At 43.5% G+C, this 25,468-nt stretch overlaps 1 protein-coding gene across 4 annotated transcripts in view; it reads right to left on the minus strand.

The window, feature by feature from the left end:
- Nucleotides 1-1,153: 1,153 nt before the first annotated feature.
- The window catches only part of fancb (FA complementation group B), a 42,968-nt gene continuing 18,653 nt past the window's right edge, over nucleotides 1,154-25,468 (minus strand). For 3 of the 4 annotated variants that reach the window (XM_072514126.1, XM_072514124.1, XM_072514125.1), the window contains exons 4-9: nucleotides 18,860-18,958; nucleotides 16,467-16,595; nucleotides 15,108-15,274; nucleotides 13,529-13,983; nucleotides 2,809-3,049; nucleotides 1,154-1,934 (exon numbers count right to left, since the gene is read on the minus strand). In XM_072514126.1, coding sequence (XP_072370227.1) covers nucleotides 1,496-1,934; nucleotides 2,809-3,049; nucleotides 13,529-13,983; nucleotides 15,108-15,274; nucleotides 16,467-16,595; nucleotides 18,860-18,958 — 1,530 coding nt within the window. In that variant the 3' untranslated portion in view covers nucleotides 1,154-1,495. The remainder of the gene's footprint in view (nucleotides 1,935-2,808; nucleotides 3,050-13,528; nucleotides 13,984-15,107; nucleotides 15,275-16,466; nucleotides 16,596-18,859; nucleotides 18,959-25,468) is intronic. The other variant, XM_072514127.1, reaches the window with a different exon arrangement.

Raw genomic sequence — 25,468 nt, forward strand, 5'->3', positions numbered from 1 at the left:
TACAATGATGCCCTGTATTGGGGAAGTCAACAGCTAGAAAACATTGCTGCCTTTGAAGCTGCTGGTTGCTGTTGAGGTGCATGTCATAGGCTGTACAAGAAAAATAGGGTTTTGATTATCTTCTCAAATGGAATGATATGCTTCAAAGTGTTAAACTCCTGAGACATTCCCTATTGTACCTGTAAAATGCCTGTGGCATAAAATCTGAGGGCAATGATGGCACAATGTTCAATGTGAGCTTAGCATTGTTTCCAAGGGCGGAATCGTAGCGGGTGGGGGAACTTAAATTTGGCAGGAGGCATGTTGATTCAAAGGCCACCATTCAAAAATCAAGTTCGCCCTTCAAATTAAGTTCTCTCCAGCAAGAATTTAGAACATTCTATCACTATATATAAGTCGCATGCAGCTGGAGTTTCACTTCTTCCACAACTTTGAAGTTAGTTACTTTTGTCTTCTTGGGGATTGTATATCAAGTGTTGGTCGCAAAAGCTGGACCCGTGAGGCAGGGTAGGTTGAGGGGGTGAAGAGTGTCTGATAAAGTGAGGGGGAGAAAGGGGTGAAGGTCCTACGGTGGGAGGTGGAAGTAGTGCTCACAGAAGGTGACTGACAGTTGGCTCAGATAACAGGAGGGAGCATGATCAGGGTGAGCATGGTAGTGGATATCGGCTCGGAGGGAAGGGAAGGCACGTGAATGTGGATCATAACAGGGTCAGGGTAACAGTTGGGAGGTTCAAAGGTGAGATGAATGGTGATATTGGGTGGGTCAAGATGATGGGGGAAATTGGTGCGTGACAGGGGTGGGGTAGAGGGTGGTGCACAGAGTCAGAAAGGTGATGCACACCATTGTTCAAATCTGATCTTGTCCAAGTAAGTAATCAGCAAGTGAGACAAGTGAGATCCCTTGAAGTAGGAAGTGTCTTTTTGGGTGGATGGAGTTCAAGGTCAGCACAAGTGGCAAACTAAAGGGATACCCTAATAATTATGAGGCATCTGGATGCTAACCATATTCAGTTGTGTTCTCCACTCTATGATTAAGCCCACAGGACAGCAGGTTTGTTCCTGACTCATGAATCTCATAACATCGAAATCTCAGCTGTCATTTATTCCGTGTCATTTGCCTGATGCCCAAAGAAAGACACACAAACACCAGCAGTAATACTATGGCTTCATATAGAATTTATAACTGATACAAATGACATTATGGAAGTACAAAATGTATTAAGTTTTGGAATATAATTCTAAAAACTATTTTTTTTTCTTGATTACTCATTGAAACTTCACATTTTCTTCCCACAGAAACTAATCGGAGAAGTTTGTCTGATACTAAATTCCGCAACATGTGATGTCCACATAAGGGTAAAGATTACTTTAGTGCCAGTACAGTGTTTTAATATTGACATGCCAAGGGAGGTAAAGAAAAGGAAACTTCAAAGAGGCTCTTTGTGTCTAATCAATTAGCTTCTCTGATGAATTCATGGAAATTAGAACTTAATTATTAAATACAAACTGAACTGTGTAATCTACTGAGCCTCCACACCGAATTATCTGTGTTTAGCTGCATATCAGTCAATTTCTTTGTAATGTCTCTATAGTGGAAACCTGTAATTGACAGGTGCATCCCCAAAGTACTTTGCTCTTGTTCAATTTGAAATTTCTCTCTGTACTCCTGTATCTTTTCCTCACTATCTAATAAGGGAGTGGGAGGCAAACTATTCTGTTTTTTCTCCGTTTTTGTTCTCATTGTGAACTCATTCTTGGTTTCTGAGATAGCAGAAGTGATGATGTTTCTGAAGGCACGAGCCTCTTGCTCAAGAGCACATCCCAAAATGTCTGTAATTTGGTCTTCAGATCCAGTTCTCATGTGTGTTATCACACAATCCGGCGGAAGGACTCTGATGAGGCCATGAAGGAACATCAGCAAAGATGATTGATTTCTGTGAGGAAAAAATTCAAAAGAAACTGAGTGGGTTGAGATGAGATGCACACTAACATTAGTGTTCGAACAAGGAAGAAAGCTTGCATTTTTACAACTTTGTCTTAACTTCAGAGTTCACAAAGCATGGGTCAGCCAATGCAATATATTTTTATTCAATGTCAATTGTTTTGTAGGCAAGCACACTGCACAATTTGTGAACATGCCCCACAAGCAACAAGTGAGAGATGTTTTGATGATGTTGGTTGATGAATATTGCCTAGGACCTCAAGAGGACTCCTGCTCCTCTTCAAAGGTCATAGGATTTTTATTTCCTCACAATTACCTGATTAGGCAGTTAGAGCCTCCGTTTAATGGCCTATCTGATAAATAGTATCTATGGTAATGGAGGACTTTGGTCAGGATTGAAATGTCAGCATTGATAATATGTTCAAATCTTGGAGTAGGGTTAAACTACAATCTCATGATGCAGAGCACAAAGGTGGCTGGTGTGAAAGTGAAACTGCTACATTAACTGATGTATCAGGATATATAAGGAAAAGGTTGTACATAATTTTATTTTGCGTGAAATGCACTACTCCATGGATTTTAAGAAAATTCCTCCTATGTTTTCCTTCTCTCATAGTAGGTGTCTCAGAACTGAAAGAACCAGAAGAATTCACGATGTTGACATGCAATATGATCTGCACTGAGGAATTGATAGAACTGCATTCCTCCAACATTACTTACAGATGATCAATTGAAGATCTATATAACACTCTGACCTCTCCAATGGTGAGGTAACATCTGACAAAGACAACCTCACCATTGTCGAGGATAACACACAATTAATTTGTTTTCTGCCTTTTTCAAGTACTATTGTAAGAAATGCTTACTTGCAAAGAACTGTTAAAGTCCCTTTAAAAGGATTTTGTGGATGCCAGCTAAGAAGGATGCCCTGTAGAGGTCCCTGTTTGGAGCACAGCAGATACACAGGGCAGATATTCAAAGGTTCACACTGCATTGGACCCAGTAGCCAATCTTTCACCTGAGCCAAAGTATATTCAGGGGAAAATATTTTGAAGGATGACCTTTGAGAGATAGCCATGGTGGTATAAATATCTTCTACCGCATTATCTATGGAAATAAAAAATACCGTAATGGTGATCTGCAGGACAAAGTCAGGAAAATAATGGTTAGTTTTTTAATGAAAATGTTCCAGTTATTTTTAAGCCATGACAGTTTTACCTGGTAGATATTACAAAACATGTGAACTGTAAGAAAACTTGACCAGAAATATTGATCCAAATAGAATTTTTAATCTGCAAGGTTAATTTGTTTCAGAGTACTGAACATTTGGTTCAAAACTAGTCAAGCATTGTAAAACAATAGTGCTGGGATCACAGCTATTTTAAAACTTAGAGGAATAAATCAATTAGGTAATTATAAAGTCAAATTCTAGCTAAACCAAAGGAGTACTTAAAAGTCTAAAGTTGAACTTGACTGAAGGCTTCTCATTAGAACAATTCGCAAAATATTTTTTTATTCCATTAGAGCAATTTGTTTCTGAATAACCTGAAATCACTGAAGTCACAAAGGCATTCAAGGTAAAATATAATTGTATTCATTACAACTTCTGAAGCTGCACAAATGGAAAATGTACTCGGAATGATTCAGGATTGACCCATGATACCATATAGCCTGAAATGGATTCCTGGCTTAATTCAAGGGAAAATAATTATATTCCAATAATTCTAAATCAAGCAATAGAAGAGGACATGCTGATCATAACAAATTAATCTGTGTTCTAATGAAGAATCTCATCCATCATGTTAATCTATTTTGCTCTCTTCTGCTGACTGACCATCATATAAATCAGTGTAGCACAAGGAGGCCAGTCAGACTGCTGCGCTGGTGTGTTCAATTCAAGCTATTTACTATAATCTTATTTTCTGCTTTTAATTCAGATTGCCAGCATTGGTGGTTTCATTTACTTCACCGGTGGACAGGTAAATTGATCATGAGGGGCGTGGGTTTTTCTATACATAGAGAACACTTAGAAGTTTCCATTTCAGAAGTTAGACTAAAATCGTGCATCAGCCACCAGAGGAAAGATACCAAAGAAATGAACTAATTTTTGGTTTCCTGAGTAGAAGAATGCAGCAGGATTTCCTTCTGAAAAGCAAATGTTGAAGAACAGCAGCAACCCGAAACCTGACTAATTTATTATCTCTCCAGGGGCTGAGTAACTTGATGTGTGCTATTTTTGTTTCAGGATATCTATCCATTGACTTTTCTTTTGGTTTTAGAAATAATCATTGGGGCAGACACTGAATAATTGTTAATAATTAGCAACAATAATGGTCAGAGGAGGCTACAAAATATATTAACTAGCTCCTGGCAGCACTCCTCTGCTATTTTAAGGAATCTGAAGGAATCAAATTCTTGAGAATTGGTGGATCTTTTTCCCCACATTTTGGGGTGCGAGGTTCTTTGCAGGAAGTTTTATCTGTTGTCCTTGAACAGATCCCATGTATGAGGGAATTTGGAACTGTTGGAGATATTGTCAAGACTAGGATGGATACTAATATTCCCAGATATTTCAAATGGGTAGACTCCCTTTTAGATTTGAACAATAAAGTGTTGACCACAACGAGATTATTTGGCAAATGAAGAGAGACATTTTAATTACTGGTGTAAAAATAGCTGTGGAAATCAAAATCAATCAGGTTTTTACTTCATTACCCAAAAACAATTTTAACCAAGTGCTTGATTACCTTCACAGAAAAAAAGACTACAAATTGGCAAGCTTAAATTATTAAAGAAACAATCTTAATGAATTTGGAGGACGTGTGATAGTAATGCTCAGTTCCCAATCTGAAAAGTAGTTTTAAAAAAGGGCGAAAGAATCCTAGTTATTGACAGAACGTTGTGCAGACTGTGAAGCTGAAGCACATGATATACTCTGAGCAATCAATGAATAAAGCCCTATAATTTAATATGTACCATGCTCACAGAAAGCTGATGTCATGAGGTTTTAGAAGGCTAGGAGCAATTTACCATGTAACATGCAATGTATATGTTTTATGATAAAAATAAACAAATTTAGTGGGAAAAATGTGGAGAAGTCTTATTCAGTGAGGGAAGAAATAGTTCTTAAATAAACTCAATGAATATCACAGGACTAAAATCATTTAACAGAATATCTGTGGAATTCCATCTTTAGCCACAAAAGACTAAAGTCATGAACAAAATGTGCATATTTCAGAGACAGAAATGGCTTCATCTCTAATGTTTACTTTCAACACAGTTATTGGGACATAACTGTTACAATCATTACAATTCTTTAAAAAAAAAAATTTTAGAGTACCCAATTCATTTTTCCAATTAAGGGGCAATTTAGCGTGGCCAATCCACCTACCCTGCGCATCTTTGGGTTGTGGGGGCAAAACCCACGCAAACATGGGGAGAATGTGCAAACTCCACACGGACAGTGACCCAGAGCCGGGATCGAACCTGGGACCTCGGCGCCATCGCTAACCATGCTGCCCTACAATCATTACAATTCTAGTAAGTCATATTCCCGCCTGTTCTACCTTGAGGGAAGGTAGAAAGGTTTGAAGTGAAAATCAGAAAGCAAAGGGATTTTAATTGTAGAGGGGAAGAGATAAGAGGGACAGGATAAAATTGTTTCCCTTGGCAGAGAATTCTAGAACCAGGGGACAAAGATTCAAGATAAGAGGCAGAAGGTGTGGAGGAGACATCAGGAAGTACTTTTTTTATGCGGAGGGTAGTGGGTGTCTGGAATTTGCTGCCCGAGTTGGTGGTGGAGGCAGAGACCCTAAACTAAAGTACCTGGACCTGCACGGTAAGTGCTCCAAGCTACAGAGCAATGGACCAGATGCAAGGAAGGTGGGATTAGAAAAGGCACCTGGATGTCCTCAGGCTGGCATGGACAAGATCAGCCGAATGGCCTCCTTTTGTGCTGTAACGTTTCTATGATTCTAGGACATATAATGATTTTGAACCAGTTATTTATAAAACATTTCAAATTAGATTATTTTCATTAGAAAAAAGGTATAAATTCAATGCAAACACAATACAAAAAGTGTTAGAAGAAATAACTGTTCAATGTAGGGAGGATTTTTGAATAGAAGTGCAGTCTTTTCTGAATTTGGACACAAAGAGAAGGCTGGAGCTTGAAGGTTAAATCTTTATTGGACTGACAATGGGTGTTAATGGAGTCCAGTTAATTTGAAAAGCTGGATTTCATTGGGAAAGAGATTACCATAGCCGTGTTGCAATTATTAATATGTTGCAAAATATTTCAATTTGGCATAAGCATTATACCACAGCAGTGTTCTAGGATGGTGAGACATTGTTCAAATACTTTATAAGTTAACTCACTGGCTTGGCTTCCAAGACCAATAGTGACGTCAAAAAATTGAATGTCACAGGAACAGAGATGTTTAGAGGTGAAACTTTGTAATGAATTAGTTGATACAAAACATTGTTTTTCTTACTCTTTACAAACTAGAGAATTCAACAACCAACAGTTGCATTAAATAATTGCTTTCAGACTATTGACGTTTGGAACAATTACATTAATATTTAGGAACAGCAAATTTAGAAAAGCAAAGTAATATAATAATAAATACAATGTCAGAGTTAACCTCCCTAGCCAAATAATATGTGAAGCAAAGAAAATGCAATACATTTTAGTGTCTGATTTGTCACAGCACAGGGCAGGGTATGAACTGCAGCTTTATGGCATAGCATGTAGTGAAATGAAAATCTCAGAAATATGTATTATTAAATCTCTTCCCTTCCCTGAAGGCAATCACTTTTGAAGGGCATAGGTCCATGGGTGACACCATGTGATTTGATTGTAGGAGACATTACATACATGCCCAGACTTGGTCTTAATTGATGTCCAGAAAAATACATATAACTCCCAGAAATCAGATAGCAAGCAAAAATGGGGTTCCAGGCTGATTTTAAAAAAAATCAGTTAACTACAACTGCATCTCCTGAACAAATATGAAAAATTGCCCAGATTGGTTCTGCTTTTTGTGGACAGAATCGGTTTAATCCATCCAATTACTGCCCCAACAACCTCCTCATGATACGTAGCAAAATGATGGAAGATGTCATCAACAGTGCCATCAAATGGCACTAACACAGCAACTAAATGCTCACTGATGCTCAGATTAGATTCTGTCGGGGCCATTTGGCTCCGGATCTGATTACAGCCTTGGTCCAAACATGGACAAAAGAGCTGAATCCAAGCAGGGAGGTGAAAGTGACTGCCCTTAACATCAAGGTAGCATTTCACCAAGTATAGCATCAAGGAGCTTTGGCAAAATTGAAATCAGTGGGAATCAGGGGAAAAGTCTCTAGTGGTTGGACTCATACCGAGCTCAAAAGAAGATGGCTGTGGTTGTTGGAGGTCAATCATTTCAGTTCTGGAACATCGCTGTAAAGGCACCTCAGGATAATGTCCGAAGCATTCAAATGCTTTATCGTTGAACTTCCCTTCATCATAAGGGATGTTCGCTAATGATTGCACATTGTTCTGCACCTTTTATATCTTCTCAGAATCTGAAGTCCATGCCCACATGGAGCAAGATTTGGACAACATTCAGGCTTAGGCTGATAAATGCAAGTAACATTTGTGCTACATAGGTGCCAGAAAATGACCACCCCTAACAAGGGAGAGTCCAACCAACTCCACTTGACATTCAGCAGCATTACCATCAGATTCCTCTATTATCAACCTCCTGGGTTTACCATTTACCAGAAACTGAACTAGACCAGTCACAAGAGCCACAAGGTTGGGAACCATGAGGCGAATAACTCACCTCCCACTTCCCCAAAGCCAGTCGAACATGTCAAAATGCAAGTCAGGAGTTTGAAGTACTGCTCTTCACTTATTTGGATGAATGCAGTTCCAACTGTCTGGGTGAGTGCAGCACCAACACTCAAGAAGCTCCACACTATCCAAGACAAAGCAGTCTATGGCCGGAATTCTCCGGCTGCAGGATTCTCTGGTGCCAACGGCAGCACACCCACACTCCACCGCAGGTTTCCCGATGGCATGAAGTTCCCAATGAGAGTTCCCATTGACAGCGGCGGGAGCAGAGAAACACGCAGCTGGGAGGCCGGAGAATCCCACCCTACGTGATTGGAGCCCCATCCACCACCTTAAACATTTATTCTCTCCACCACCAGCGCAGAGTGATAACATATACAAGTATACAAGTTGCACCGAGGCAACTCATTAATAGTTAAGTCCTTCAACGGCCTTTCCAAATCCGCGATCTTCACCACCTCAAGGGCAGCAGATGCATAGGAATACTGTCACCTGCAAGTTCCCCTCCAAGGCACACACCATCCTGAGTTCTATCACCATTCCTTCGCTGTCCCTGGGTCAATATCCTGGAACTCCCTTAACAGCATTGTCGGTGTATCTGCACCACATAGACTGCAGCGGTTCAAGGTGGCTTGCTGCCACCTTCTCAAGGGCAATTAGTGATGGGCACCAAATCTGACTTTTCCAGGAAATCATTACAAAACATCTAAGAATGACTCCAACTAACTCTAGTGCCCTCACAATTTATAGGCACTGTGCTAGTTAAGACCAGCTAACTCAACTCCCATAACAAGATGTGAACCAAAAACCGGAGAACACTGAACAATCATTCTGAATAAACTTTTGTCGAAGGTGTGCAGATTAGGTGGATTGGCCACGTTAAATTTTGTTTTCGTGTCCAAAGACGAGCAAGGTTAGGTGAGTTGGCCGTGATCAATGCGCAGGGTTACAGGGGTAGGGCGGGGGAGTAAGCCTAGGTAGGGTGCTCTTTCAGAGGGTCGGTGCAAACTCGATGGGATGAATGGCCTCCTTATGCACTGTAGGGATTCTATGGATTCAAAGTTGAAGTTAATCAATATTTACTCCCACAGCTACCTTAACTGCACTTCCTCGAAACTAGCTTCCTGTCAGGACTCTATTCCAATTTTCTAGTTTCTCCACATCAGTGACTTTGAAGATGCCACCTTTCATACAAGAGCTTCCAATACGTCTTTCTTTTTCCTCAACCAAGGAATCCCCAACGACGGCTGACGGAGTTTGTTCTATTTCCCACACTTCTGCTCTCACCCTTTCTCCTCCCAGAAACATGTTAAGATTCTCCATATCATTATCTTACATCCCACAACTCAACATTCAACAGATCATCCTCCAACCTCCAACATTTCTGCCACCTTCAGGGTGACACCACTAACAAATAAATCCTTCCCTCCCCTCCCAGTATTCTGAAAGGACTGCTCCCTTTGCAACACACTTCTACTCCATCACATCCAACACCCTTATCCTTTTCCTATGCAAGCACAGGGGATGCAAAATTTACCCTTTTTCCTCCTACATTCTCACTGTCCAAAGTTGTAAGCACACCTTCGAGGCTGGAGTGATTTATTTTTACTTCTTTTATTTTTGTGCACTGAACACTCACTGCTCATAATGTGCTCTCCGGTATATTGGGAAGAAGAAATGAGATTGGGTGATTGATTTCTGTTTGCCTTTCATGTTCTGCCCTATTTTCACTTTGACCTCTCTGTCCTTGACCTCCTTAGTTGTTTCGATGAAGCTCAACAAAAACTTGATGAACAGCACTGCGTCTGTTGATTAGACACTTTAGACCCTTCCAGACCATCATTGAGTTCAACATTTAAGATCATAATATTTCCCCGCATTTTCATTTGGATAGCACCTGTTTGTGGTGATTTTGCTTTTTTCATTTACACCTCCTCCAGCCCATATTTTCTTTACCATAAGATACAGAAGCAGAATTAGGCCATTTGGCCCCATCGAGTCTGCTCCCCCATTTGATCATGGCTGATATTTTTCTTATCCCCATTCTCCTGTCATCTCCCCATAACCCCTGGTACCCATATTAATCAAGAACCTATCTATCTCTAAAGACACAGTGACTTGGTCTCCACAGCCTTCTGTGGCAACGAGTTCCACAGATTCACCACCCTCTGGCTGAAGAAATTCCTCCTCATCTCAGTTTTAAAGCATTATCCCTTCAGTCTGAGGCTGTGCCCTGGGTTCTAGTCTCTCCCAATTAGTGGAAACATCTTCTCCAAACCCACTCTATCTAGGCCTCTCAGTACTCTGAATTTCAATGCGATCCCTCCCTCATCGATCGAATATAGGCCCAGCTAAAAAACACAGCAGCTACAGTAATCTATGTATATAACTCTTAAGGAATCCTCCTTAGCTGTTTCAATTCAATATAAAATCCAATAAAACCAAAACCCCTTTCAAGGGCATGGCCCAGCACACTGTAATCTCACTTGTATGGGACTGGTCTTTTCCCTGAGATTCTGGTTCAGTTTCCAACTAGCAGATTCAAAACTCCTTCAGGAAAGCAACTTTAGCTTCAAGGTTACCAGACCCAATGTGCTTTCAGTTCACTGGAACAGCTTTAAAATAAAACAGAAATCAAGGAAAACTTCCTTCAACTTAACACAGTACTTTCCAACACTGCTTCTTCTTCTGCAGTCCACACGAACAAAACCAAAAATGAAACCAAAACACTAAGCCCCCTCTCACCTGACAGCCACAACCCAACTCCACCCACAAATGACATCACTGAAGCCATGCAACAAGCCATGTGGTAAAACAGGGCAAGGTTTACAATTGGGGGAAGGGTAAATACGATGTTGTCAGACAAGAATTGAAGTGCATAAGTTGGGAACATCGGCTGTCAGGGAAGGACACAAGTGAAATGTGGAATTTGTTCAAGGAAAAGGTACTACGTGTCCTTGATATGTATGTCCCTGTCAGGCAGGGAAGAGATGGTCGAGTGAGGAAACCATGGTTGACAAGAGAGGTTGAATGTCTTGTTAAGAGGAAAAAGGAGACTTATGTAAGGCTGAGGAAACAAGGTTCAGACAGGACGCTGGAGGGATACAAGATAGCCAGGAGGGAACTGAAGAAAGGGATTAGGAGAGCTAAGAGAGGGCATAAACAATCTTTGGCGGGTAGGATCAAGGAAAACCCCAAGGCCTTTTACACATATGAGAGAAATATGAGAATGACTAGAGCGAGGGTAGGTCCGATCAAGGGCAGTAGCGGGAGATTGTGTATTGAGTCTGAAGAGATAGGAGAGGTCTTGAACGAGTACTTTTCTTCTGTATTTACAAATGAGAGGGGCCATATTGTTGGAGAGGACTGTGTGAAACAGACTGGTAAGCTCGAGGAAATACTTGTTAGGAAGGAAGATGTGTTGGGCATTTTGAAACTTGAGGATAGACGGGATATATCCAAGGATTCTATGGGAAGCAAGAGATGAAATTGCAGAGCCGTTGGCAATGATCTTTTCGTCCTCACTGTCAACAGGGGTGGTACCAGGGAATTGGAGAGTGGCGAATGCCGTGCCCCTGTTCAAAAAAGGGACTAGGGATAACCCTGGGAATTACAGGCCAGTTAGTCTTACTTCAGTGGTAGGCAAAGTAATGGAAAGAGTACTGAAGGATAGGATTGCTGAGCATCTGGAAAGACACTGCTTGATTAGGGATAGTCAGCATGGATTTGTGAGGGGTAGGTCTTGCCTTACAAGTCTTATTGAATTCTTTGAGGAGGTGACCAAGCATGTGTATTAAGGTAAAGCAGTGGATGTAGTGTACATGGATTTTAGTAAGGCATTTGATAAGGTTCCCCATGGTAGGCTTATGCAGAAAGTAAGGAGGCATGGGATAGTGGGAAATTTGGCCAGTTGGATAACGAACTGGCTAACCAATAGAAGTCAGAGAGTGGTGGTGGATGGCAAATATTCAGCCTGGATCCCAGTTACCAGTGGCGTACAGCAGGGATCCGTTCTGGGTCCTCTGCTGTTTGTGATTTTCATTAATGACTTGGATGAGGGAGTTGAAGGGTGGGTCAGTAAATTTGCAGACGATACGAAGATTGGTGGAGTTGTGGATAGTGAGGAGGGCTGTTGTCGGCTGCAAAGAGACATAGATAGGATGCAGAGCCTGGCTGAGAAGTGGCAGATGGAGTTTAACCCTGAAAAGAGTGAGGTTGTCCATTTTGGAAGGATAAATATGAATGCGGAATACAGGGTTAACGGTAGAGTTCTTGGCAATGTGGAGGAGCAGAGAGATCTTGGGGTCTATGTTCATACATCTTTAAAAGTTGCCACTCAAGTGGATAGAGCTGTGAAGAAGGCCTATGGTGTGCTAGCGTTCATTAACAGAGGGATTGAATTTAAGAGCCGTGAGGTGATGATGCAGCTGTACAAAACTTTGGTAAGGCCACATTTGGAGTACTGTATACAGTTCTGGTCGCCTCATTTTAGGAAGGATGTGGAAGCTTTGGACAAGGTGCAAAGGGGATTTACCAGGATGTTGCCTGGAATGGAGAGTAGGTCTTACGAGGAAAGGTCGAGGGTGCTAGGCCTTTTCTCATTAGAACGGAGAAGGATGAGGGGCGACTTGATAGAGGTTTATAAGATGATCAGGGGAATAGATAGAGTAGACAGTCAGAGACTTTTTCCCCAGGTGGAACAAAGCATTACAAGAGGACATAAATTTAAGGTGAATGGTGGAAGATATAGGGGGGGATGTCAGAGGTAGGTTATTTACCCAGAGAGTAGTGGGGGCATGGAATGCACTGCCTGTGGAAGTAGTTGAGTCGGAAACATTAGGGACCTTCAAGCAGCTATTGGATAGGTACATGGATTACGGTAGAATGATATAGTGTAGATTATTTTGTTCTTAAGGGCAGCACGGTAGCATTGTGGATAGCACAATTGCTTCACAGCTCCTGGGTCCCAGGTTCGATTCCGGCTTGTGTCACTGTCTGTGCGGAGTCTGCACATCCTCCCCGTGTGGGCGTGGGTTTCCTCCGGGTGCTCCGGTTTCATCCCACAGTCCAAAGATGTGCAGGTTAGGTGGATTGGCCATGATAAATTGCCCTTAGTGTCCAAAATTGCCCTTAGTGTTGGGTGGAGGTGTTGACCTTGGGTAGGGTGCTCTTTCCAAGAGCCGGTGCAGACTCAATGGGCCGAATGGCCTCCTTCTGCACTGTAAATTCAATGATAATCTATGATTAATCTAGGACAAAGGTTCGGCACAACATCGTGGGCCGAAGGGCCTGTTCTGTGCTGTATTTTCTATGTTCTATGTTCTTAAAGGGACACTCACATGACCGCTTAAAGTCTGTTACATCACTTACTTGTTCCAGTTCGGACGATAATTGTTCATTGACTGGAAATGTTAATGCTTTTTCTCATTCTACTGATGCTAACAAACCTGCTGAGTATTTCCAGCTTTTTAAGATTCTAGCACTGCATCATTTTGCTTTTGAAGTCTGTGATGTCTTTTCCAAATTGAGTGGGAAAATTAAAAGTTTTTCAGGCATGTTAAATATGCAATTCTCTGTACGTTAGCCATTTCAATTTTATTGAGCTCCCTGGTAACATATATAATTATTTTTTTCCACATAAAAGCAATTTTTATTTTAAGGTCAACCATTTGCGAAACTCTATAATTAATAAAATCTTGCTAATTTTTATAAATTCATTTGAATTTACAAACCATTACAGTTACCTGTACTCAGCAAAGGATTCTGCAACGAGTTTATTGCATACTTTTCATTCCAAAAGTCATCCAGGCTTAAAGATACTTTCCCACATGGTATGATCATCGCTCTTTTCATCAATTCATTTTTCTGAATATGACCCATTGTACCGTGTAATAATACAGAGCAGTGGATAGTATTGTATACCAGTAGCGGTGACAGGTTTGTGACGACTGTGATGGTCTGCGTATGATCTTTGTAAATCTTAAAACACAGGTCTTCCTTATGGTAGCTGCTCAAAGTATGTATGTCTTGCATCTCTAGTCTAGGCTTCTTTAACGGAGGTTCTGTTAGATAATTGGGAAATGACGGCAATACTTGAGGTTTGTTTAGCTTCAATACTTTACTTTGAGATTGAATCACTGGAGCACTATTAAGGAGGTCATGATCCATCACCAGCGACAAACTCACACAGTCAAAAGTTCTGTAAGGATCAATAGAAAAGTCTCACAAGGGCATGTCATTATTAACTATTAAAATGTAAGGTAGTAGATTTCAATAAATGAGTCTAAAAAGGTTTTCATTTTAGTTTACTCATTATAATCCTTAAAATTGGTTCAAGTGTCTAATTTCATCCCATCTATACTACCAAAAATGAGGAAATTATTTGTTTAAGCAGAATTATACACAATATTCAGTAAAAAGATAATGGACGGCATTCTCTGGTTCATCGGCCGAGGGTTTCTCAGCTGCACGCCATTCACTGACGGTGGGATTCTATCTTTCCGCCGATTGTCAGTGGGATTTTCCATTGTAACCACCCCTCACCGCCATGAAACCCGCTGGTGAGGCTGTGCTGCTGGCAGGAAAATTGAATCGCAGCGACTGGAGAATTCCGAACATTGTCTTTATTGATGTTACAATTATGTAAATATAATAGACAAATACTGAAAATTCAGAGTCTAACTTATTTAAGGAATGAGTACTCCTGTCACATACTGTAATTAAACAATCACTCCTATCCAATATACTACCCATGATTACACACTTTCTAACCTAGTTATAAACCTCCATCCATATAGCAAAGTATTGGATAGAATAGTAAAAGGTTGCTTTGTGTGCACTAGAACCATTGATTAGGCATGCAGTGTACTTTAAATTCTGAGATAGACTATATATTAATCAAGGGCTATATCATTTCAAAAGTTGGAACTTTGTAATCAGTAGCACATTTTAAATGGTTCCCTAAAGGTTCACCCAAGATTCTTTAGTAATTTTGTTGTTGTGCGCTCAATACCTATGAAGAGTGACTGGATCATTTTCCTAAAAATCTTATTTTAGGAAAACATTAAGAATTTGTATGAATGTAATCTATTTTGATATCAATTAAGTCAGGAGTTTACTGTGCATTAACTGTAAAATAAATTTTGCAAAAATTACCAAAATCAGAAAATCTGCACCACGCAACAATTTGTATTTATCTACAAGTATAGCCTTCAATATTTTTCTCTTGAGTATTAAGATTATTTATTTTTCTTCTCTGAAAACTCCTTTACATTAGTCAACACAGGAGCAAATGTGCCTTTGTTTTTTGTCCAATTTACTTACAAATTGACAGATTCAGATAATTGTACTCCCACAATCCAGCTGCCATCCACTATGCGTTGCCAGATCCTCTGTACTGGATGGTTTAACGCTTGATTGGTAGAACAAGTCTCTTCAACAAGACGTTTTAGTTCAGAATCCTCCTCATGCCAAAGAGAAACCAAACCTTCCTATGGAAATACAATGTTTTTATGACTAATAATCAGATTTAATTCTATTGTGATCTTTGTGATTTACGAAGATCAATTGCTTTCTCATATTTCAAAGCCGAAAAGGTAGACTGGCAATTTAGAAATCTATACAAAGTTCTAATATACCAACTTGTTGCTTTGGTCAAAGTTGAATTAAAAGCGAATTCTAAATTCAGCTTTACTGTGATTTTTGACATAAATATTGCTCGAGTCATGCATTAAGACAACACATTAGCACAAAGTTGTCACACATTATTTAAAAACTTGTTAATAATTGTTATTAGATCAGAATATCTGTGGAGTGACAATCACAGTCGAATTGCCACTTTACTCCTTTTTTCCTACCCGTGTTGGGAGCTGCATTTCCTCACCCAACTTTCTGGCTTGGGATGGATGAGAAAACTGCAGGGTTCCTGAGGCCTTCAGTCAAGTACTGCAGAGTTGGATGGAAGGAAGCCACACCCTCTTTGCCAGCCATAACACAAGTAAATTTAAAGGTCCTAGCCATTTTCAGAATCCAGAGAGAAAGCAAGTATGTAAAATGAGGGAAAAGGAGCACATGTACCTTTAAGGTAAATGTTTAAGCTAAATGGCTAGAATGGCAGGAGAGGGAGGGAGTGACGGAGACGGGACGGGATGGCAGTCAACTGCCCAGCCGGAAGGTCAGCAGGGTCGATCAGGGAATTGGGAGGGTCATCAGAGCATGGGGTGCAGTGAGGAGTAATTGGGGGATGAGGGAGGATAGTCAAGCGGCTGGATTGTCCGCCCCGCCACAATTCTGCCTCGACCCGCCGGCGGGATTCTCCGTTACGCCAGCTGGTCAATCGGGTTTCCCATTGTGGGGCAGCCCCATGCCGCCGGGAAACTCCCAGGCACCGGCGAAACGGAGAATCCCGCCCATGGTGGCCCATCGGGGGGGGGGGGGGGGGGTTTGGGTTCAGTACTCTAGTTCCCCAGGAGTTAGATGTGCATTTCTTTCTTCTAATTTTTCCAGGGTAACTACTCTAGTTGGAATCATCCCAAATTTTGATTTAAATTGGAAGTATTGGATGGTTCCTAGTACAGGGTGCCCATTAGAAGTTTGAACATCCCAGGCAATTGCCTAGTTCACCTTCTGGGATGTCTCCCAGGAAGATATAGGCCATGTTGTCAGTATATATAAATGTCATACCTCTTCAGCATCAGGTAAGGTGGACTGCTTTCCTTCAATAAGGTTTGTTAAAGCTTTTGAAGATTGAAGTAAAACTCTCTGTTTGGCTCTTAGTAGTCGTTGTAGCTCTTCAAGAGAAGCCAGGCCTGACTGAAAGGGATGGGAAAAAAATGCATGCAAACTTAGAAGGGCAACAGCTGTATGTACAAAAAGCATTGCATTTCAACATCCACATACAAAAGCCAAAACTGGCACTTTGAAATTTACATAAGAGCGCATTTTCTTCTCCATTCCTCAATTAAACTTTATCTAGTGTCCAACTGACCTTTCAGTCCAAATAATAAACTTGGCTTAAAGCGACTTAATAACCATCACATAGAAAAATTATTCATAAGTATTGGTTTTGTGATAATAACATGCAGACTTAAAACATTTGAAAATTTTGAAATAATAAAACGTACATCTAATAATTTATAAATTATATAACGTGTAAACATTTATACAACATAAATGCAAGAAATTCTCTTTAAAGATAAAACATGTAACATTGCATATCCCAAACAAATACAGTATAGAACCCTATAAGAAACACCCCCATCGATAATGTGATTCTGAAGATCTTGCAGCGAGCTGCACAGATGCAATGGGCTGAATGGCATCCTTCTGTGTTGTAAACATTCTACGATTCTATAATTTCCATAATAGAAGCTGTTTGATTCATGTCACAAGTTTCTGTGGACCAAATTTAAGCATCACAATGCATAGGATATACAACAGATTCAGGCATTACAAGTATTACAGGCAGGTTATTCATTCAGACTCCAGAGTCATTACTGTAGTTTACTTTTCAATAAGGATATAAAATCTAAGCAAAGCATACCTCCAACTAGTCTAAAAAAACAGCTCCATGGAGATGACAAGAGGAAAACTCTCATCACCACAGAAGATCGAAAGATTGAATTTGGAAACTTCTAAACTGGAGTCAGAAGAGAGGTAGTTTAATTTCAATTGACTGCATGTGAATAATTTCTCATTCCTAAATAACTGTAACATTTTCTGTTTCTCTGCTGAACCATGAATGGATTTTGATTAGATTTCTTCAAGTAACTCCAGTAGGAATGCTCCAAAATTAGAATTTACCAAAATTAACCTTTCATCATATTTATTTAGCTGCCTGAATTACCCATTTGGGCAGATCGAACACGAGTAGATCATTTCATTTTTATATTGGTTTACTGCCAACGTTGCATTAAGAGTCATCGGAACTGCAGTGATCTTTCTTAATTTTAACAAGGTTTAGATATAGAACGTGGAGGCAGGCAGTGAATTGTATTTAAAAACTATAAAATATCACTGCATCTCTAAAAGGTACAGCCATTTAAAAAATGGACTAAATTACTGAACCACCTAAAATTATGACACAGATGCTTCTCAAAGAGGAAATCTGTAATTTTCCTTAGCAAGCTATGTGCAATATAATTTTCTTCAATACTATTGAGTAACTCAGAGTCAGAGACTGGATCTAACAATAGCAGTGAGTTGGAAATATTGAAAGTGAAATGTAGATCAATCCAGTTGCCATGTTTTTAAATTTCACCGAATGTCTGTAGTCATTTTTATGTCAAATATATGACATTCCAGGACATATCTCAACCTAAATTAAATTACCTTTGAGTTTTGGCTACCAAAGCACATCATTTAAATTATGGGACTGATATCATCTCGAGTGGTTCCACACATTTTTCTTATTCAATTTTCTTCACTCATTTTCTGAATGTATTAAGTTTAGTAATGAATTACATGTATTAAGTTTACATTCCTATGAAGAGTCATATTCAACTTGAAATGTTAGCTCCGTTTCTCTGTCTCTACAGGTGCTGCCAGACCTACTAGGTATTTCCAGCATTTTCTGTTTTTATTGGAGTAGAATGAGTCTATATATTCTCTGGAGATTAGAAATGAGCAGAGATCTTATTGTAACATAGAACATTCTTAGAGGATTCAACAAAGTAAATGACAGAGAAGGTTGTTTCCCCCATGCTGGAGTGTCTAAAACTATGTGCCACAATTTCAGAATTATGGGGTTGGTCATTTACGCCTGAGACAAGGAGAAGGTTGTGAATGTTTGGAATTCTTTATCCCAAAGGACTGTGGCTGCTCAATTGGTGAGTTTATGCAAAACGGAGATCTATAGATTTTTGGGTATTAAGAGCATCAAGGAATGTGGGGATTGAGGATTGGGTAGGAGAATGGAGTTGATGCAGAAATTCACCCACAATTTTATTAAATGTTGGTGGATCCCGAGGGGCCTTATGGCCTACACCTACTCCTGTTATGACTATCTAAATAATCAAAACAAACAACATGGACAATTGAAAAAAATCAAAAAGCTGTATTCTGCACATAGTACTAACCTGTAATCTTGCCTCCAGGGCTTGGACTGTGTGGTGAAAGTTTACATGCGCTGCATCATTAATCTGCACTGTTTTATCTTCAGCATGCCCAGAGTTAACCTAGATCATAATAATAATTTCTAACCATTTAAAAAAATACTTACAATGAAAATGTTTAAACAAAAGTTCAGCAATAAAATTCACTGTTAATTCCTGTGAAGTGGGTATACATGTAAACTTCTATAATGAAAAGGGCTACCTTACTGATTGGCATCCCTCTCTAATTTCACTGTGAAGAGATCTGCCAGGTGGCCATCTCCCACGTCTCTGCATAGGTCGCTTAATAGTACAGCAGCTTAATTCTTTCTGTGTTGAGTCTCCAATCAGCAATTCCCCTGAAAGCGTGGCATTTATCATCATTTTGCCATGTGGGCACCGTAACTAAAAATCTTCACGAAAGCCATGACATTCTTCTTGAAAGTGTGGTCCACAGAATTGAGACTGAACCGGAATTTTAAAGACATTATAACTTCCTTGCTTTTGCACTCTATCCCTCAAGTCATAAAGCAGGATCTCATTTGCAATTGTTAAGAATTGGGGAAAATTCAGTTTAAAAAATAAAATTGGAATAAAATTAAAAGGGGAACTGTCTGGGGGGATTTTGATATGCGAATTAGTAAATCAATGAGAAAAGCAAGTGTTTACGCCTGTGACTTGGGCAGAATAATGGGATGCAGAAGAGGCAACTTCAAAGTGGAGAGATAAAGGAATTGGCACTTATATGCTAAAATCACAGGGTGGTTTTTAAAATTCATTTACAGGATGTGGGCTTCGCCGGCTGGCATTTATTGACCATCCCAACTGCCCTCCAGTTCAACCACATTGTTGTGGATCTGGAGTCTCATCTAGGCCAAACCAGGTAAAGATGGCAGATTTCTTTCCCTGAAGGACATTACTGAACCAGATGAATTTTTATGACAGCGACACTAGTTCTATGATTATCATTAGACTTTTAATTCCAGATTTTATATTGAATTCAAATTTCATCATCTGCCGTGATGGTATTTGAACTTGGGTCCCCAGATCTTGCCCGGGTCTCTGAATTACTAGTACAGTGACAATGCCACTATTCCACTGCCTCCCCATCAAAGGTAACATCAAAAGGAAAGAATGATATATCCACAGCACAACAAAGAGAAAGGATCACAGAAACAACAGCTACCATTACAGCCACACTCAGCTGCAGAAAAGTCTCCCCTTAATGCAAATTAGCGCAAAAAGGGTGGCTGGTTAAAATCCAAAACTTGAACCTAGATTACTCTTTCGTTGAAAACGAAGACAGTTTTCCCCAAATGTGGACAATTAACTAGGGTGTGGTAACTATCTGCTGCATTTAGCTCATAGAGTTATATAATATTGGATGTTGTTTGGGAAAAGGGGCATCCCAGAGTTCAAGACACCTAGGTAGTTGGGAACAAGAGGGATCATGAGAAACTGTGTGTATAGCCATCAGTGTAGTTAAGTGGAACGTTTTGTATTATAGCCCTTCTTGGGTGTTTTTTTATATTTATAAATATTCTTTATTAATTGATCACAAGGACTTCCAGTGACTGAGTGGATGCACAAAAGATGGCTCTCCCCCTAGGAAATCGAATCTAAGCACTTTTAACTGAAAATAGCCCCTCAGAATCGAGAAGAAAACGCATCCCCTCATCAGCCTCTTAAACCTACTAACAAAAACGAAAATAGAAATGTCGAGCAACAACTACACCAGAAGGCACAAGGGAACAAGAGGCAACAGGAACCTGGAGAAACCTGCAAGCGAGATGGCAGACCCACGAGGCGAAGAAGCCCCGGTTACACCTGATAGAGAGGGGCCAACAAGTCGTGCACAGGACTCCTCCTCGCTGGAGGGCGGATGGAGGAAGTTCTTCACCAGAGAGGCAAAGGAGCTCAAAGAGGGCATAAATCTCAGAATCCAGACAGCGGTCAAGGTGGCGGTCACGGAAGCACTGGCCACCATGCAGGTGACCATCGACAAAGCGAAGAGGCGAATAGAGGCCCAGGGGAGCATAATCAGGAACTGGAAAAGGCTTCCATAAACCAGAACGACCTGATCATTGCCCTCGAGACAGAAATAGCAAGGTTGGTAGCAACCCAAGGAAGCCCTAAGGGGAAGGTGGAAGACCAAGAGAACCAGTCAAGGCGTCAGAACCTCAGAATAGTGGGCCTGCACGAACCTCACGGACTAAGTGGCCCAGATGCTGGGAAAGCTGGTGGGAAGGGGCAGCTTCCCCAACCTGCCTGAGATAGACAGGGCTCACAGGTCGCTCTGGCCACAACCCAGGATCGGGGAACAGCAATAATTGCGAAGATGCACCGATACCTAGACTGGGAAAGAATCCTGCGATGGGCCAGGCAGACGAGAACCTGCAACTGGGAGGGACACCAGATACAAATCTATCAAGATATTGGGGCAGACCTGGCCACATGCTGGGCCGAATTCAACAGAGCAAAGGCGGCCATGTTTAAAAGTGGGGTGATCCATGGGATGCTCTACCCAGCCAAGCTATGGGTAACCTTCCAGGGCAAGGAGCACAATTTTACGGCCCCCGCAGACGCGGACAAGTTCATCCAAAAGAATGGGCTGGGAAGGAAGCAGCAGAAACAGAGGTGAAGATATCACCCTGAGAAACTGAGAGGCTGAAAATAAATTTGTGCGGGTCTGTACCGCCTCGCTCTGAAACAGAAAACAAAGGCACAGGAAGGAGGAGGCGAGAGCAGCAGGGCGCAAGAAAAAGGGAGAAAGAGGAAGAGGGGAAAGGGAAGGAAAACAGCAGGCGAAGAAGAGGCTCAGACCGACCCCGGAGGGGGCCAACACACTAGTGGGAAAGCTAGCACCGGGAGGTACAAGTGAGGGGGGGGGGGGGGGGGGGTGGCACATCTCCCATGGGGGAGAGTAAGCAACTGCCAATTGGGGGGGGGGGGGGGGGGGGGTGGTAGCATGTATTAGGGATCATGTGGGACTGGAAGCCCTAATGTCATTGGCTGACAGATCCCGGGTCCTGGTTGGCCGTTGACCTCTAGCTCCGCCCTGAAGGCGGAGTATAAGAAGCCGGAGTCCTCCCTCGCAGACCATTCTACTATCGAGCTGCGGGGGAACAGACACGCTTAATAAAGCCTCATCGACTTCACTCTATTCGTCTCACGGAGTCTTTGTGCGCTACAATTTATTAAGCGTGCCTAAAAAGGACTATGTAGCTCAGGATCATTCCGGAATGCCTGAGGATCAGCCCCCACGCAGTGAACGCGGCAGCAGCCTTCAAGCACTGGCAGACTTGTTTCGAGGCCTACCTCAGAACGGCCACCGGCCGGGTCACAGAAGACCAAAAACTACAGGTCCTGCACTCGAGGGTAAGCACGGAGATCTTCTCCCTCATTGAAGACTCGGAGGATTTCCAGACGGCGTTCGCAGCACTGAAAAGTCTCTATGTCCGCCCAGTTAACCAAATCTACGCTCGCTACCAGCTCGCGACGAGACGGCAAGGCCCCGGAGAATCGATGGACGAATTCTACGCCGCGCTGCTGATTTTGGGACGAGCCTGCAGCTGCCCTTCGGTGAACGCAAATGAACACACGGACATGTTAATGCGCGATGCTTTTGTGGCAGGTATGAATTCCTCCCAAATCCGCCAAAGACTTCTAGAAAGAGAGTCGCTAGGACTCTGAGGCCCGGGCCCTAGCAGCCTCCCTAGACGTGGCCGCGCGTAATACCCGCACCTACGGCCCCGACCGCGCGGCAGCCCATTGGGCTCCGTACGTACCCGTCGCGACAAACCCACCCCCCCCCCCCCCGGACACCCCACAGGCTTGCGCGGTCCAAACGCCAAGTCGCACCGGGGGCGCCCGCTGCTATTTCTGCGGCCAGGCGAAACACCCCCGACAGCGCTGCCCGGCCCCGCGCAGCGATCTGCAAGAGCTGCGGGAAAAAGGGCCATTTCGCGGTTGTGTGCCGGTCCCGCGAGGTCGCCGCTGTCCCGGGAGAACAGGGAGCCCTGCAAGCCGTTTACGCTCCCCAACCCCCCCAGCGCATCATGTACGACCCGCAGGCGCAGCCGCTCTGGGTCCCGACCACCGCGGTCCCGGGAGAACAGGGAGCCCTGCACGCCGCTTACGCTCCCCAACCCCCCCTCCCCCCCCCCGCAGCCCATGTATGACCCGCCGGCGCTACCACTTTGGGTCCCGACCACCACTCCCCACGGAGAAGAGGGAGTTCTGGGCGTCTCAAACGCCCCCCTAACCCCCCCCGCGCCCCACGTCTGACCCGCCGGCGCTACCAACTTGGGTCCCGACCACCGCTGTCCCCGGAGATGAGGGAGCCCCGCGCGGTCCTAACGCTCCCCAACCCCCCCAGAGCCCCATGTGCGACCTGCAGACGCCGCCATTTTGGGTCCCGGCCACCACGAGGGGAGGAAGGGCGCCATCATCTTGGACCACCCCAAACCTGTACGACGCGTGGGGGCGGCCATTTTGTCCACTCCCGCCGCCATCTTGTGACCCCCCAGCCATGTGCGATGTATGGGGGCGGCCATTTTGTTCATCCCCGACGCCATCTTGGACGGCAACAACGGACCCCACTCCGCTACTACAACCACGTCTCGCTTCAATTACGCTCGATCAAGCTCGGCCCCGGACACTCCAGACGACGACGACAACGGTGCTAATAAACGGCCATGAGACACCATGCCTAGTCGACTCCGGGGACACGGAGAGCTTTATCCACCCCGACACGGTAAGACGCTGTTCCTTGACCACCTATCCCAGCGCACAAAAGATTTCCCTAGCTGCAGGATCCCACTCCGTACAGATCTAAGGATTCTGCATAGTTACCCTAACGGTGCAGGGGAGGGAGTTCAAAAACTACAAACTAAACGTCCTTCCCCAACTCTGCGCCCCCACCTTACTGGGATTAGATTTCCAATGCAATCTACAGAGCCTTACGTTCAAAATCGGCAGCCCAATACCCCCACTCACTATCTGCGGCCTCGCAACCCTCAAGGTGCAACCCCCGTCCTTGTTTGCGAACCTCACCCCGGATTGCAAACACATCGCCACTAGGAGCAGACGGTACAGCGCCCAGGACCGGACCTTCATTCGGTCCGAAGTCCAGCGGCTACTAAAGGAAGGCATAATCCAGGCCAGCAATAGTCCCTGGAGAGCGCAGGTGGTAGTAGTGAAGACAGGGGAGAAACAAAGGATGGTCATAGACTATAGCCAGACCATCAACAGGTACACACAACTAGACGCGTACCCTCTCCCCCGCATATCCGACATGGTCAATCGGATTGCCCAATATAAAGTCTTCTCCACCGTGGACCTCAAGTCCGCCTACCATCAGCTCCCCATCCGCCCAAGTGACCGCAAGTACACAGCCTTCGAGGCAGACGGGTGATTATACCATTTCCTAAGGGTCCCATTTGGCGTCACAAACGGGGTCTCGGTCTTCCAACGGGAGATGGACCGAATGGTTGATCAACATGGGTTGCGGGCCACGTTCCCGTATCTCGACAATGTAACCATCTGCGGCCACGACCAGCAGGACCACGACGCCAACCTCCAAAAATTCCTCCAGACCGCCAAAGCCTTGAACCTCACGTACAACGAGGACAAGTGCGTTTTTAGCACCAATCGGCTAGCCATTCTGGGCTACGTAGTGCGCAATGGGATAATAGGCCCCGACCCCGAACGTATGCGCACCCTCATGGAATTTCCCCTCCCGCACTGCTCCAAAGCCCTGAAACGCTGCCTGGGGTTTTTTTCATACTACGCCCAGTGGGTCCCCAGTACGCAGACAAGGCCTGCCCCCTAATACAGACCACGACCTTCCCTCTGTCGACAGAGGCGTGCCAGGCCTTCAGCCGCATCAAAGCGGATATCGCAAAGGCCACGATGCGCGCCATCGACGAGTCCCTCCCCTTCCAGGTCGAGAGCGACGCCTCAGACGTAGCTCTAGCGGCCACCCTTAACCAAGCGGGCAGACCCGTGGCCTTTTTCTCCCGGACCCTCCACGCCTCAGAAATCCGCCACTCCTCAGTGGAAAAGGAAGCCCAAGCCATAGTGGAAGCTGTGCGACATTGGAGGCATTACCTGGCTGGCAGGAGATTCACTCTCCTCACTGACCAACGGTCGGTAGCCTTCATGTTCGATAATGCACTGCGGGGCAAAATCAAAAACGACAAGATTTTAAGGTGGAGGATCGAGCTCTCCACCTTCAACTGCGAGATTTTGGATCGTCCCGGAAAGCTGAACGAGCCGTCCGATGCCCTATCCCGCGGAACATGTGCCAACGCGCAAATTAACCGCCTCCAAACCCTCCACGAGGACCTCTGCCACCCGGGGGTCACTCGGTTCTACCACTTTATCAAGTCCCGCAACCTCCCATACTCTTTAGAGGAGGTCCGTACAGTCACAAGGGACTGCCACATCTGCGCGGAATGCAAACCGCATTTCTTCAGGCCGGATGGTGCGCACCTGATTAAGGCTTCCCGCCCCTTTGAACGCCTCAGTCTCGATTTCAAAGGGCCCCTCCCCTCCACCGACCGCAACACATACTTTCTTAATGTGGTGGAC

Source organism: Scyliorhinus torazame, chromosome 8 (genome assembly GCF_047496885.1).
Source record: "Scyliorhinus torazame isolate Kashiwa2021f chromosome 8, sScyTor2.1, whole genome shotgun sequence".
Lineage (NCBI taxonomy): Eukaryota > Metazoa > Chordata > Chondrichthyes > Carcharhiniformes > Scyliorhinidae > Scyliorhinus > Scyliorhinus torazame.